We start from the raw sequence: 14,435 nt of genomic DNA, 5'->3' as shown, positions 1-14,435 counted from the left end.
ACATCCAAACCCAGTTAATACTAATTCCAGTATGGCTTATTAAACTTATCATTCTCAAAGTGTGGTTTTAAAACTTTGAGGGGCATTTTCAAGACTTTCTTAGATGGGCTGTGAAGCATAATAATAAGACAAAATTTTATTGTGGTCTGTCACAGCATATAGGAAAATTTCCGCATAGACTGCATGAAATGTGCTACAACTGATTAAATGTATAGACAAAAATGAGAATCCAGTTTTCTTCCATGATGACATTAAAGGGACATGTAAAATGTTAAAACACCTTTTCACTGAATTTTTAGGCTAATTTTTTTTAATGTTATTTACATTAACTAAGTGGATTTTATAAAAAGTATTCAGCTGGGTGTGGTGGCATATACCTATAATTCTACCAACTCTGGAGGCTATGTCAGGAGGATCATAAGTTTAGTGTTAGCCTAGCAATATACAGAGACCCTGTCTCAACAAGTCTGGAGATACCAGTTCAGATGTAGAATACTCCTGGGTTCAGTCTCTAGCCCAGCACCACCTACCCCAGTTTAAAAACAAAACAAACAAACAAAAAAAACCTTTAAATTTCTAATGTTGGAACTATCACAGTAAAAACCCACAAAGAGAAACTCTCAGGGAGACTGAAAGCCTCTCTAAGGAGCCCAAATCTTATTTTTCCTTCCTATGTTGGCCTTTTAGAGCAAGTCCTCATTAATTTCTTTAATTTCTAGGTCGGTATCTCTTCTTGAATGCAATTGCAAATCAGCTGCGGTACCCAAATAGCCACACTCACTACTTCAGCTGCACCATGCTCTACCTTTTTGCAGAGGCCAACACTGAAGCTATCCAGGAACAGATCACAAGGTAAAAAAAAAAAAGTCATTTTCAAATTGTTCAAAATTGGCTCCTTTCTCTTCATTTAGAATTCTTAAGAGTTCTTTTCTTTTCACTCAAGTGTTTGGATATTTTTCACATGTCTAAATACCATGTTAAGTATGGGATATAGTTGTGATCAGGATCCATGCCCTCTTAATTCTGTTGTTAAAATGTTAACTTTTTGTTTAAAGGGCACATTTTTATTGAGAGGCAGGAATTTCTTTGAGGTAGTGGTAGGAGTGGCAGCAGTATTTTTGACAAGAGTTCTGAATTAGTACAGGCCTAATAAGTACCTCACCAAAAATCCTGATTTTTTTTTTTTTTTTTTTTCCTTTTTAATTACTTCTGGGTGGAAAGGAAGGTCTTAAGCAGGAGAAATAAAAGGATATTTTACTAACATACAAGTCTGTTTCAGATTGCTTGGGTTATATGTAGGATTAGAGATTGGGAAATAGGTAGATTCTGGTGATATATATATACTTTAAAAACGTGTCGATTCACTTAATAATACTAATACTTGTGCTAAGTATGGTTTCTTGGATTTATATTCCAAAACTTGATTTTATTATTGGATGCTTAGATGATAGTGTGCCCTTTTGTGATTGTATATGAATCTGCAGTAAAGTCTTGTTCTTAATCTTCATTCTCTTAGGACAAATTTAGAATTACAGTTGGTAGGTCAAAAGACATGACTATTTAAGTAAATACTTTACACATGCACTAGTGTTAGAATTTTTTCCACAGCTCTCATTGGATGTTCATTTTTGGAGGGCTGTGAATTTTATGGGCTTTCCGCCTTTCATCCTATTCTGATCATCTTTCAGATAGGAACCATTATTACTTTTAGAGCTCAGGGACAGGATTCAAATCCCCAGGTATACTAATTAGTTACTGCATGCTTTACTATGCTTTGTAGGTAGGTAGATTAATTAATCTGTTTTGTTTTTTAATCTAGCTTTCTATTTTTATTATAGATGGGCACAATACCTTTATTATTTATTTATTTTTACATGGTGCTGAGGATCGAACCCAGGGCCTCACATGTGGGAGGAAGATAAAATTTGATTTCATGGGGGAAAAAAGTTATGAAATAAGGTAATAGGCATGATCATACTTTTGTATGTATTCTCTGTGCTTTAACCAACCCTTTCTTCCTTTCTCCAGGGTTCTGTTGGAACGGTTGATTGTAAATAGGCCACATCCTTGGGGTCTTCTTATTACCTTCATTGAACTAATTAAAAATCCAGCGTTTAAGTTCTGGAACCACGAATTTGTACACTGTGCCCCAGAAATTGAAAAGTGAGTTAAAAGTAATTTTTAATTAACTAGCAGTGGAACAGGACAGATTTCGTTTATTCTCTCTAGCTTGGGTCTGTGATTAAGAAGGCAGTGGCAGCTAAAGCACTAGGTATTATTAGGCCTAAACTTTCCTCTCAAGTAAACTTGTTATTGTCTCCATTCTTCAGGTTATTCCAGTCGGTTGCACAGTGCTGCATGGGACAGAAGCAGGCTCAGCAAGTAATGGAAGGGACAGGTGCCAGTTAGATGAACTGTATCTCTGTTGTGTCAGCCTCGTGGTCCCACTGCAACAAGTCCATAAACTGAAGAAGCCTCTCAGTTCCTCCTGACTTTTCCAGCCCTTTGGTTCTCAGGCGCCTGCCCCAACTACTGTTGGGATCAGCCTCCTGTCTATGTGGGCACGTTCCAAAGTTTAAATGCATTTTTTGACTCTTGGCCAAAATTTAGAAGATGCTGTGAATATCATTTTGAACTTGTGTAAATATATGAAAGAGAAAACTTTTGTCTGGAACTTTTTGAGTTTGTGCAAAATGTGTTCAAGGCAAGTACATAAACTGGATCCTTCAATAGGCAGCTAATGCCAATAACTTGCCAAAGGGCATAGTTCCATGTCTTTGGACACTCTACTGTTCCAAAGAATAGTTAAAAAGCCAGTTTAAATATTATGTATTTTTGTTAACATGGATAGGAGACCTTAAAAAAAAAAATGACTAAAAGATATGAATGTGATAGAATTGATATGCCAGGGCTCACAATTGAGACGAGTTGTTTAGCTTTGGGAAAAAGCATTCCAAAGGGAAAGCAAGTCCTGCTTGAGAACATGCACCTGAGTGAGGCCAGCTCATGTTCTTATGAAGGGAAGCTAGCCCAGGCCTAAAGCTCCTATGTCTGTCTTCTCCTGATACTGGCAAACTCTGGAAAAAGGAACTAAACCTTACCAAATTGCCCTTCATAGTCATTTTACTTAGGAATGACTGCATCTTAACAAAAATCTTAAGGACCATGCAGTCCCCTTTTTATAAGGATCTTAAATGTTTTGTGAATATATTGGCCCATGAGTTCTATTTTGTAGACTAACTAGTTCCTGAGCTCTAGCTCCCCCACTTCTGGACTGAAGTTAAACATTAAAACTCATGACATTCATGTTAGTCCCCTGTGCCTTTCTCAGTAGCAGCAGCTGCTAGGGTTGGTGAGAAGGAAAGTGGACAGCCTAGCCTTGAATAGCCAAGAGCCATTGGGAAACATCTTTTGGGGCACTCGGGGGTGCGGGTGGGGCAGTATTGGAGATGGAACCCAGGAAACAACTTCTTCCTGAATGACAGCACTTTCCCAAGAAATTGTTTAGTGTTTGTTGTTTCAACAGGAGAAAACTGTTGGAACAGGTTTCTGTGATCAAACTGAATTATGGATGAGTCGGTATGTAAAACAATCTCAATTATAATTACCCTACCTTTAATTTTGACCCTTTTTTTCCTCCCTACCCATAAAACAACAGAGGTCTAGGGGACTGTCCTTGGTATCTTCAGGTTTATCCATTGGAAGGCATGCCATCCAGAGTAAACTCAGACAACTGAAAGTGCAAGTAAAGCCAATTTCAGTGATATTACTTACTAAACTGACTTCCTCACCACAGACCCAGATTTGAATCTGGTCTTCCTCTAAAGTCCATGTTACTAAGTGCTATGAATATCATCTTTCTCCTGGCTTTTGTTAAAGTGGCTATAAAATGTGCTGTTCTTAATTATTAGTAATTCCCAAGTCTGTTGATTCCAACCCTAAAGTGTGTCACCTTCAAGAGTTTAGAGTAGCACCTTTGCTTCTTTTCCATTTGGTATTTAATAAATGCAGAAGATCCAAACCTTCCCCTTCTTGAGCAACAAAGTGTCAGTTTAGACTAAGAAGTTAAATAATCTGCTAACTTGTCAGTTCCAATAACTGATGTAAGATCATCTTCTGACCATACCTAACCTGTAAGGCCTGCTTTTCCCTCCAGCTGAGTTTTGCATAGGCCTCCTTATTACTGAGTACATCCTCCTCAGTTTTTAAATCTGTGGCATAGGTCTGCAGAGTCAAAAGAACACTGTCTCGTAGAAGCTGTCTCCATGATGCTTTGAGCTTGGGGATATTTGTGACTGTTAGTCTGTCCTCTTCCCATTCATCTTCTCCCCATCCATCTCGGTCTTTAAACTCTCTGAACTCCTCAGCAGGCATGCACAGGACCTGAAAACAATCATGGGTCCGGGTCATTTAAGTACTTGCTCGTTAATCACCAATCACCGTTACACGAGACAATTCTCAGCCCTTTACCTTGAGTGTGGCGGCCAGTTCCTCTTCAGTTAGCACCTCCTCACGACCAATCACAAATGCACCCTCTTCCCCTACCATCTCCAGTTTGCATAAGAAATCCCAGCGCTCATATAGTTGGAGCCTTTCAGCTTCACCTTTTGTTCCTGTAGATGAAGTAACAGGGCCAGTCTTGGTATACCCAGGAGCTTATTTTCAATAAGTCAACCACTATTTAGCAAAGCTATTATAACCTAAGCTGCATGGGTACAGACACAGCTGTGGTTGTCAGAAGACAAGTTAATGAGACAACTCACCCCGTACTGCAGCTTCACGGACAGTCACCATTTGAATGTCTGCTGTGTCATCCGTGTTGTCAGGATATGGTTCAACAAAACCGTACATGTGAATAAGTTGCCAATTAGCCATTTGTCCATAAGTGTTGAAAATCTCCTGGCCTTTAGGAATGGGCTGGGTAGCCACCATCCGAAGATAATCCTGGGATGAAAGGGAGAAGCTGGAGCCATGCCCTTCTGAGGCCAACCCCGCAAAGATCACACTCCTCTTAGGAAAGCCTCCGGCAGGTATACTCAGCCAGGGAACTGAGCTGTATCTACCCCCATTCTGCTTTTAGTTCCTGTCACACCCTATACTATAGATTGAAAGGGATAAGGCCTAACTTTAAAAAGATCACAACCTGTGATATTAGGTAAATTTTGTTCGTTCATCTTCTGCACTGAAAAAGTTAGCTTTTAAAAATGAACTATTAGTATGAAGATGTGAAAAAAAAAATGAACTATTAAACCCAGATCAATATATTAAAAGACAAGTGAAACTATTAATAGCAACATTCACTGATTTAATCAGTGAATGTTTGTCAAATATTCCTATAGAATAGAACTGACCCAAAATGGGGTCATCTTAGACTTGGGCTTATGAACATTCGCACCTCTCCTCCTGAAAACTACTGAGACCATAGCCATTCCAGGCTGCTGTCCCCAGAGCTAACTGAGTCTTGACTGACATGGCCAGAGCAGCCAGTGGAGAAGGAAACATGGCTATGAATACCACCCAGCATGGGCACCAAGTAAATGGTGGTAATAACGATTTATGTGAGGATTTCTTTTTTTTTTTTTTTTTTTTGATACCAGGGATTGAACCCCAGGGGTGTGAGCCACATTCCAAACCCTTTTAATGTTTTTTTTTTTTTTTTGAGATAGGGTCTCACTGAGTTGCTTGCAATCCTCTTGCCTTAGCCTACCGGCCACCACACCCAGCTTATCAGGATTTCTTGAGGGCTTTAAAATGTTTTGTGTACAAATGACTTTACTGCCTTATGCATACCACAATTACACAGAATTTCGTATTTCACCCACTCATATTTAGTATGAGTAGGAAAACTGAACCCCAGGACACTAGTTTGAATCAGATGCTCAGTCAATGCACATAACAGAAACTAGGCGGGATCCACTCACTGCAGAGTATTCTAGATTGGCATTGTGATTGGCTAAGTGGTTTAGTATGTCTGCAGCAGGCACCATCAAAGGGGAATTCGGCTCCTTTTCATCTTCCTCTTCCTCCAGTGGTTCTTGAAAGCTGCCACAGAGAGAACTTGGCTAAGGCCCAGGTTTGGGTGGGAGACTATGAGTGGAGCTCACTGTCTTCTTCCTCCACCACCCTTATCCCTCAATGGTGTTGGGTCCTCCAAGATTTTACTCGCTGACCTGTAGGCCATCACAAGGGCCACTAGCTGGTGGTAGAGTTCCAGGGAGCGAACACTGGGGCCAAAGAGATCCGGATGGGCTTCCATGAAGGGAAGCACGATGGAATAGAACTCGCTGCGAATGTTGGCCAAATCCTTATCCACTGCCTCCGGGACACCTGTGCCTTGCAGCAGGCGCTGGCGCTCCTCTTCTGGCCTGCAGATACACCCCAGAGCAGCTCCCTTCACACCCTATCATGACCAGTGCGTGGGGGCCTGGTCCCCACCCAGGGCAGGGTGGCTGGAGCAATTAGTGAAATGGGAGCTCCACAACCCCTCCCACTGAGCTCACCAAAACATGGGATGCTCCAAGCGGTCCAGCTCGGGCCACAGTGCAAAGTAGGGGCTCCACAGCGAGGCTGGGGCCTGCAGCTCATGGAGCAGCGCCAGCAGCAGTGGCACCCAGCCCGACTGGCTCTGCAACGCGTCTCGCTCTAGGGAAAGCACAGGAGTGAGCGCCCCGGCACGGCTCCAGGGCCTGCCTCGATGACTCCGTCCGCCAGCGTGCCTACCTCGTTCCAGCAAGCCCCGGATCGAGCAGGTGTGTGGCGACAAGAGCGCTGCCCGCGGCACCGCGAATAGCAGCTCCCCGGGCAGCACGCTTTCACGAGTCACCATGCCGTAACCGGCCACAGTGCCCTGCCGGCTCACCGCCACCTGCGAGGGGAGGAGAAACGCCAGTCAGAGCAGTCGGGGACGCGCGCCCCTCCACCCCGCCGCACTTCCACTCACCTTGGGGCTCAGCTCCAGCCCTACCCGCCCGCACCAGCTCAGGAAGCCAGCCACAGGGTCGGAGTCCGGCTCGCCTCCGCCCCCCGGTTGCGCCACCTGAGATAAATGAGCCGAGTGACGAGGCCCCGCCCCAGGGAGCCCGCGGGGATGGCGGCGCGCTCGCGCGGGAGCCGCGCTTTGCTTGGGGGAGGGAACGCGGAAGAGGGGAACCGAACCTGCGGCTGGGGGCGCAGTGGCGCGCGCCGGCTGCCTCAGGGCGGGGCAGAGCGATGGGCCGGGTGCCGGCCGCCCGCCACTCACCCGCGGGCGCTTGGTCCGGGTCGCCATGGTCCGACTCGTGGCCCGCGCCACCGCTCCGCGTGCCCGCGCCGGCGCTTCCGGCGCTGCTGGCCCCGCCCCAACAGGACGCCGGCGGGCGGGACGTGCCGGAACCCCGGGGGCCGGGTTTTGGCGTCCGCGCCGAAAAGGAGTGAGGGTTTCCGTTTGTTCCCAGAGCGTCCGTAACTCTGATTTCCAATTGGATTTAGAAGACGCGCAACCCGAGTGCAGGCCTGTCTCCAGCCGTCTGGAGCCTGGACCCTCCGCTGCTTGCTTTCGGTCTGACCCCGAGAACCGAGGCTTCCTGCGGTAGAAGTCTGCGTGCGAGAACAAAATCGGGGTTCTTTCCGAGGGCGTGGCGGCTGTCGGTTGGCGGGCTCCCCTCAAGGGTGTCCCGGATCTCGGCCCCCGTACCAAGGGCCATGCGACCGTGATTTGTCCGGTTGGGAGAGTTTGCGCGTTTGTTGGAGAGTGGCGTGCCCCAGCTGGCTCCGGAGTCCGCAGAACACCCCCTCTGCCCGATTTCCCTCTGCCTACCGCTTGGCGAGTTTATTTACTTTCTTTTTATTAGTTGACGTGTATGAGGTATGTGTAAATGAGTAGTGAATGCAGCCAATTGGGATTAAACATGGAGAAGTAAATTGCTGTTAATTTTGGGAAAACGAGGCCCTGAATGGGTTACAGGTTACAGTTTTGTAGCCAAACAAGGCCAAGTTAATTCGAGCTTGGCCTCACATGGGGCAGATCCTTTATCCTAACACGGGGAAACAGATTATCCATTCTGTAGAATTGATGTTAAGATTGGTAAGGTGATAAGTGGAAATGTAGAGATGGGTGGAAACAGCCCCTGCCCTCAACCGGCACCCTCCACCCCACCCAAGCCCAAGAGGCACTGGCCCAGGCAGCATAAACATTCTGTCTCTTGGAAAGCTTCCACACAGCATGGCCACACTTAGGTTCTTCTTAGTTTATTAGTTTTTCAGTACAGGTAACTCTTTCTACATTGACAAGGGTTTTATTTGTTTTACATTTTGTCATCTCAAAGTCTTAGGACATCAGCCACCAGAATACACAAAATTAGGCTCTTTGTACAGAGAGGAAAATAATAAACTCCCCATTAAAAGTTCACCTTGATCAAAGAAGAGACAACCTCCAATGAAAAACCACACGCAGGAGGACCCAATATACATACACATATATATAATGTATAGATATTTATAGATATCAGAAAGAACACAGCAAAAAAACAAAAATACTTGCAGTTCTATCTACAGTAAGAGGGTTAATTCTACCAGCTTTAAACAGTCACATTCAATATTCAAAGGAAGCACGTGAGTCAACAGAACTGAGGACAGACTACACTCCACCAGGCCCTAGAGCAATCTAGTAATGGCTTAAGATTATAGAAAGGAGGCTATGTGTGTGAGGAAATGCAGATGTTGGAGTCCTCAGCCTCAGAACACCCACACAACACACTACCCTACCCCTTGGCAGCCCTTCATTTTTCCAGTGCTTTCCTTTCTGGGGGGAGTGGGGGTGGTGACAATTTAGTTAGGCTGAGACAAATGGCTCTGTTTTCTGGGCTGGGGGATTATACCTGGTAAGGTGGGTGGGTGGGAAATAAATGGCAACAGTCCTGGGCATCAGGTGGCAGGAGGGGAATTTTTCTGTGTATATAGGGAGCTTTTCTCTGCCTGGCTCCTTGTTTACTTCAAGAACCTTCATCTGCCACCCCAGGACCCAGGAAGCCCAGCCCGTGCCCACTCCAGCAGGTAGAGTTGGTGACATGGGGCTTTGGAGTCTTGCTGCCCTGGACCAGCCTCTCCAGATAAACTTGCCTCCTCAGTGATGCCTGCTGGAGATGCTGCCACTGCACAGGAGCTCTGCTGGACAGCACCCTGCTGCTGAGTGGGTTCCCCTCTGGGACTAAGGCAAACAGGGGTCTAAGAGAACTCTAAGCTACACTGCCTCTGGCCACCTGCTGGCTCCCACGGGTGGTAACCTTGAAGTTCTTGGGTATACAAAACATACAAGAGCAATTCCAGTCCTTTTCCTCTGTCCTCAGTCAGGTCACTAGAGAGGGATAGGTAACTTCTGCCTCAGGAAGGCCTTGGCTCAGAATGGGACAGGGCCAGAAAGTGGCAGAGTATAGCCTAGAAAGGGACTGTGTTAGGGTTCCTGCCCTCAGGATTCTCCTTGTCCCTAGGCCAAGAAACTCCCTTCAGCCCATTTGGCCCTACAGCACTAGCCTAGGCGCTGCAGCAAAGCCACTGCTTGGTCAGCATATGCCTAGCACCTGTACTACAAACCAGAAACGGATGTGCTTGGTGGAGTGCAAGAGGCCTTCAGAGCTCCAGAGTCCCTGGCTGCTCTCTCCGGGCCCCCACATCAGGATCTGAACCCAACACTGACCATCTCAAAACCCCATCCCTTCTCCAAACCTGCCTGTCCAAGGGTGGAGCCATGTTCTTCCTTTAATCCAGGAATGATCCTGGATCCTGGCCCAAGAACTCCAACTCTTTCTTCATCTAACCCCATCCTCTCTGAGGCCCAGCCCTGACTGTGTCCAGGCTGTTGGATGTGAGGGCCTGATAAGCCAAGTTCACATGGGGAGTGAGATGAGGGTGGGGGATGGGGACCCCTCAAACCATCTGCAGACTTATGCTGCAGCATCTAAGGTGGATCCCCTCATTTTTTAAAAGAAGTAGCCCCATTTCCCCCCTTTGCCCTCACAAAAATAAACTAAAGGGAAAATGAGCCGGTGCAGGGATGGCAGTGGGACCTGGATGCAGGTGGGTAGGTGTCTTGAGTGGAGCTCAGGGATTCAGCAGGATACCTCCATGGTGTGGTTGACCTGGCCCAGCCCCTCACTGCTCTCTGAGTGGGTGCAGGCCTGTGGGCGGCTGCCATCCACTGAGCTGGCACTGGTGAGAGATGCGGTGCGAGATCGTGCGAGACGGGTCATGCTGGCCGAGGGCACTGTGGACAGAAACGGAACAGGTGTGAGGACTGCCGGGTAGGGCGAGGCAGCAGCGGCTGGGAAAAGGATAACACAAGCAAAGCGGCCAGCGAGACCCAGTCTTCCATTGACACAGGTCCATCCCAAGCCAGGGAACTGGCACCATCAGGCCTGAGGCATGCAGGGCTGGCAATGGTGAATGGGCCAAAGGGGCTATGGCCAGTGGGGCCTTGTGCCAGAGCTATGGCCAGGACAGGGAAGGTGCTGACCAGGCGCCCCTGTTTCCAACCAGGCCTCCCCCAAGAGGATGATGGGAGCCAGATACAGTGACACCTCTAATCCCAGCTGCTGAGAAGGCTGAGATAGGAGGATTGCAAGCTAGAGGCCAGCCTGGACAACTCAAAAAGGGCTGGGGATGTAGCTACAAACCCTAGCACTAGAATTAAAAAAAGGATGATGGGATGGGGAAGCAGGATTGCTTTTGTGAAGGAGGACATATGTCATGGTTGCAAGCTGCCCATTTTTGCTCTCATTCTCACAGTTGAGACTTGCAGGCAGCAAACTTCATTCGCCTGAAATCACCTGCCCACCCACCCGTCTGCCAGCCTGTTTGGCTTGGTCAGGGCCAGCATGGCTGCCCACAAGGCCAGACCTGGGCTCTACTTCTGAGGAGGTTCTGTTTCTAACTCCCAGAGCTCTGGAAGCCCCGCAGCCCATGGCATTCTAGAAGCAAGACTGCTCTGAGACCCAGCCCTGAACAGGATAGAGCCCACAGTGGACCAGGATCTGCAGAAGAACAGGAATCTTCTGAGTTTTTGAGTGCAGCAGGACACAAGAAGTTTCCAAATCACAGCAAGATGCAACCTGGCTGCAGCACTGCACAGAGGAAGGAGCAGGGGAGAGGCTGGAAGGGGTGTCCATGCATCAGGAGAGGGGCCACAAGGCTACCTGCTCCTCCACTCAGCCTTCGGTCCTTCAAGTATGCAACTAAGAGAGAAGAGCCAGAGAGGGGGTGGGGACAGGGAGACACAACACTGTGAAGATCATGGCTGGGCTGAGGCCAGGGCATCGAGATGGACCAAAGAGATCAGACAAACACAGACAGGGCCAGGCAGGGCCAAGCCACAGGAGCCCAGTCCTGCAAGCCCACCCAAGAGCAACCCCTGGAAGGACCTACAGCAGGGACTAATCTCAGTCTGGCCCAAGAGAGCCCTTGGATGGGGGTTCTCATCTACCCCCCTCCCACCCTGGCAAGGAACAATGAGAGGCTCATGTGGACAAGACTTTCTGGGCCCATACTCTAGGCCTAGTGCCTTCACTATTCTGTGGGTGAAGTCTCCCCACTTACAGAAGAGGGGAGGCCTGCACAACCTCCCAAATCCCTCTCAGCTCCAGCTGTCTGGTGGATTTCTTTAGGGCCCCTGAGGTCACTGGGGCAGGTGCTCATTCATCACCTCCAGAATGTTCACAGAGCTTCCTGCATGCACAGGGCCCAGCCTCAGACCCTGGAGGTGCCTCCCTGTTGGCCTTGGCCTCTCTGCTCTACTTCTCAGAGAGGCTGGCAGGCCCTGGGGCCAAGGGCTTTTATTCCTGGCCATGTCCCCACTATCCCCCAGACTCCCCTAGCTCGACCCCATCAGTTCTTCCAAAGTGATATACGCTCCAGAGACAGGTGAGGTCTGAGGAAAAAACAAGCGAGTTGGGGACAGAAAGTTTGCTTCCTGCCAGTGGGTGTGCTGGGGATGGAGATGAGAGGCGAGGGAGGGTCCCCAGAGCCACTCAAGAGAGTGTGCATGTCTGTGTGTACCGGAGTCTCACCATCCCGGCCCCGAAGTTTCAGAAAGGATAGGGAACAGGAGCTGGTCCTTCATGTCCTGTTTCCTCAGGGTCTTCAGGTGTTCCTCCCCCAGGTTTGGCTGTCTTCAGGTCTCCTAACACCCAGATGGGCCCACTTGACTTCCCTGGTCCCCAGACCCCAAGCCCACTCCCATAATGCCACTAGGTACCACCCTCCACCTGTGACAAAGGGCCTTCTCAGGTGCCCTAAGAGTCCTTATGTCTCCCGGCCCAGCAGGGGGTGAGTGACTCACCTCAAACAGGCTTCTTGGCAGGACCGAGCTCTAGGCCTTGGACTGGGAGAAGAGGCCTCTCTTTCCCAAATAGGCCCAGTCCTGCCCTCAGAAGAGTACCCGAGGCTGCCTCCAAGGCACAGGGGCCTCGGCTTGGCCTGGGACATGCAACTTAGAACACAGGTATAGTCCAGAGAGCATGGCCCAAGTGCCCACAGGCTCCCCAGCACCCGGGTCCACACTGTGCCAGCATGCCCCTGGGGACACCAGCCTTAGGTCGGGGTTGGGTGGAGGGATACTTACTGTAGCCCATGCCTTGCAGGAAGTATTTGAAGGCCTCAGTCAGCTTCCCTGGCTGCAGGAGAGTGGGACAGCATAAGCTTTGATAGGCTGCCTGGGGTGCGGGGGGAGGCCTCCCTCGCTCTCCCACAACTCCCTAAGTGGGCCAAGTAGGTGGTGTAAAGGCAGGAGGGCAAGAGTCTCACCTGTGTGACTTGAGGGAGCCCTCCAGAATCTGCCATCTGCAAGGGAGAGAGTGGGGAGAGCTGAGCAGCCCCCACTGAGACAGGCTCTGCTGACTAGACACACTGTCCTGCTTCAGCCCTGGGTGGGACCCCAACAGGCCCCTCCCTGAGGCCATGACCACCTTGGGGGCTGGGAGGCAGGGCTCACCTTCAGGAAGGTGGTGGTGGTTGGGTCCAGTTTGGAGTTGCACTCCACCTGGGGACAAGGAGCCAGCTTCAGCAAGACCCCACCCCACCCCTGCTAAGGTGGGTTGTGTGCCCACAGCAGAGGAGGGAGGTACAGGTAGGCAGGGGCAGCCCTTCCCAGGTGCTCTCCTTTCAGGCTCCCCAGGCCCCGGAGATCAGTTGGCATTCCCCCACCGCACCAGGAGGGGCCTGACATCGTCAGGTCCTATTCACAACTGCTAGTGGGACAGGGAGAGCCAGGGCCACTCAGGTGGATGGGTCTAGGGAAGCCCCAGGGTCAGGGCAGTAAGGCAAGAGGTGCTGGGGATCACCGGGAGACTGAGGCCCTGCCTGGGTCAAGATGGCAAGCGCAGCCACACCCTGTTCTTGCTTGCCCTTCATATACCCTGGTTTGGTATTTCCCAGGCACATGGGGGCTACTCTGGCCACTTCTGTGCTGAAGGGCACCCACCCCCCAGGCAGCCTGCTGCCAAGAGTTCCAACAGGAGAGGTGACACATGGCCCCCAACACTGTGGGTGCCTGTGGTGGTCAAGGGGAACAGTGGGGTTGTGCTAGTGAATCTATTTCATAATGGGTCAAATTTTAGAAGAAGAGATCTTAGGCTCTGGGCCTTCAGTGCATGGAGTCAGGCAGGACTGCGCTGCTGGAGGACCAGGCTGCCAGCCAGCCCAGCCCTGCGCCAGCTCCTTCCTGTCCCCAGCTCCCTCCACCTGCAGGACGAGTGTGGCAAGATGGCTGGGAGGTAGATGGGAAGCCACCATCCAATGCATGTCCCTAAGGCTACCCTGGGCTGTATCAAAACATCGGCCCTGCTGGCCAGAGCCCAATGAGCATCCAACTCTGAATCCCACCTGAGTCAGGACACAATCCCACACTCACCACCCCATCCTCAGCAGGTGCGTTATCCCCGACTACCAGCATCACGGGGCATCTGCGGACACAGAGGAAAAGGCTGTCTGGGCTAGGCACGGGGGACAAAGTCCAGAGCAGGCTGGAGGGCCAGCGGTCACTCACCGGAGTGTCTTGGCATTGGGCACCGTCCCAGGCCGGTTAATGTCTAGGTCTCTGCGGCTGCAGGGAAGGGGCAGAGGCAAAGGTGGGCATCCCAGGGCTGGAGGGAGAGTGCCAAAACCCAACACTGCCAACTGGTAAAACGGAGCCGTGAACCTGCTCTGCAGAACCAGGGACCTTGGGCTTCCCTCGTGTGACTCTAAACCCGACTCAGGCCAGGTGGGCTCCCAGATTTTGCCCTCTATCTCCCTCAGAGTGCTATGGATCACCCCTTTTTTTGTGATACTGGGAATTGAACCCAGGGATGCTCTACCACTAAGCTACCTTTCCAGTTCTTTTTTTCTTGGGGGTGGGTACATGGATTTAACTGGGAGGGACTTAACCACTGAGCTAAATCCCCAATGCTTTTTACGTTTTATTTAGAGAC

The 14,435-nt window shown here is 49.7% G+C and overlaps 3 protein-coding genes across 12 annotated transcripts in view; 1 reads left to right on the top strand and 2 right to left on the bottom strand.

Moving 5' to 3' along the window:
• Positions 1–2,674, top strand: part of Cnot1 (CCR4-NOT transcription complex subunit 1) — an 80,861-nt gene extending 78,187 nt beyond the window's left edge. For all 8 annotated transcript variants that reach the window (XM_027939179.3, XM_027939182.2, XM_027939177.3 and 5 more), the window contains 3 exons: positions 720–852; positions 2,029–2,163; positions 2,331–2,674. In XM_027939179.3, coding sequence (XP_027794980.1) covers positions 720–852; positions 2,029–2,163; positions 2,331–2,409 — 347 coding nt within the window. In that variant the 3' untranslated portion in view covers positions 2,410–2,674. The remainder of the gene's footprint in view (positions 1–719; positions 853–2,028; positions 2,164–2,330) is intronic.
• Setd6 (SET domain containing 6, protein lysine methyltransferase) lies at positions 2,420–7,321 on the bottom strand. The gene is made up of 9 exons (XM_071604548.1): positions 7,241–7,321; positions 6,941–7,036; positions 6,721–6,865; positions 6,501–6,642; positions 6,171–6,365; positions 5,922–6,042; positions 4,764–4,944; positions 4,471–4,613; positions 2,420–4,383 (listed from the first exon to the last, which is right to left on the bottom strand). Exons 1-9 carry the CDS (start codon positions 7,265–7,267, stop codon positions 4,078–4,080), a joined length of 1,356 nt encoding a protein of 451 aa, XP_071460649.1. The 5' UTR covers positions 7,268–7,321; the 3' UTR covers positions 2,420–4,077.
• An 889-nt stretch (positions 7,322–8,210) lies between these two features.
• The window catches only part of Ndrg4 (NDRG family member 4), a 42,196-nt gene continuing 35,971 nt past the window's right edge, over positions 8,211–14,435 (bottom strand). For all 3 annotated transcript variants that reach the window (XM_071604298.1, XM_071604297.1, XM_027939098.3), the window contains 6 exons: positions 14,012–14,068; positions 13,877–13,928; positions 12,959–13,006; positions 12,772–12,807; positions 12,590–12,641; positions 8,211–10,237 (listed from right to left, as the gene is read on the bottom strand). In XM_071604298.1, the coding sequence (XP_071460399.1) occupies positions 10,083–10,237; positions 12,590–12,641; positions 12,772–12,807; positions 12,959–13,006; positions 13,877–13,928; positions 14,012–14,068 (400 nt within the window). In that variant the 3' untranslated portion in view covers positions 8,211–10,082. The remainder of the gene's footprint in view (positions 10,238–12,589; positions 12,642–12,771; positions 12,808–12,958; positions 13,007–13,876; positions 13,929–14,011; positions 14,069–14,435) is intronic.

This window comes from Marmota flaviventris, chromosome 18 (genome assembly GCF_047511675.1).
Source record: "Marmota flaviventris isolate mMarFla1 chromosome 18, mMarFla1.hap1, whole genome shotgun sequence".
NCBI lineage: Eukaryota > Metazoa > Chordata > Mammalia > Rodentia > Sciuridae > Marmota > Marmota flaviventris.
This window is presented reverse-complemented; position numbering and strand designations above follow the sequence as displayed.

Bases quoted from the DNA above. Each gene is read 5' to 3' on its own strand.
- Setd6 (XM_071604548.1), bottom strand. From the start codon at position 7,267: ATGGCGACCCGGACCAAGCGCCCGCGG. The intron at 7,037-7,240 runs GTGAGTGGCGGG...CATTTATCTCAG, and splicing joins CCCGGACCAAGCGCCCGCGG to GTGGCGCAACCGGGGGGCGG. The intron at 6,866-6,940 runs GTGAGTGGAAGT...CTCCCCTCGCAG, and splicing joins GGCTGGAGCTGAGCCCCAAG to GTGGCGGTGAGCCGGCAGGG.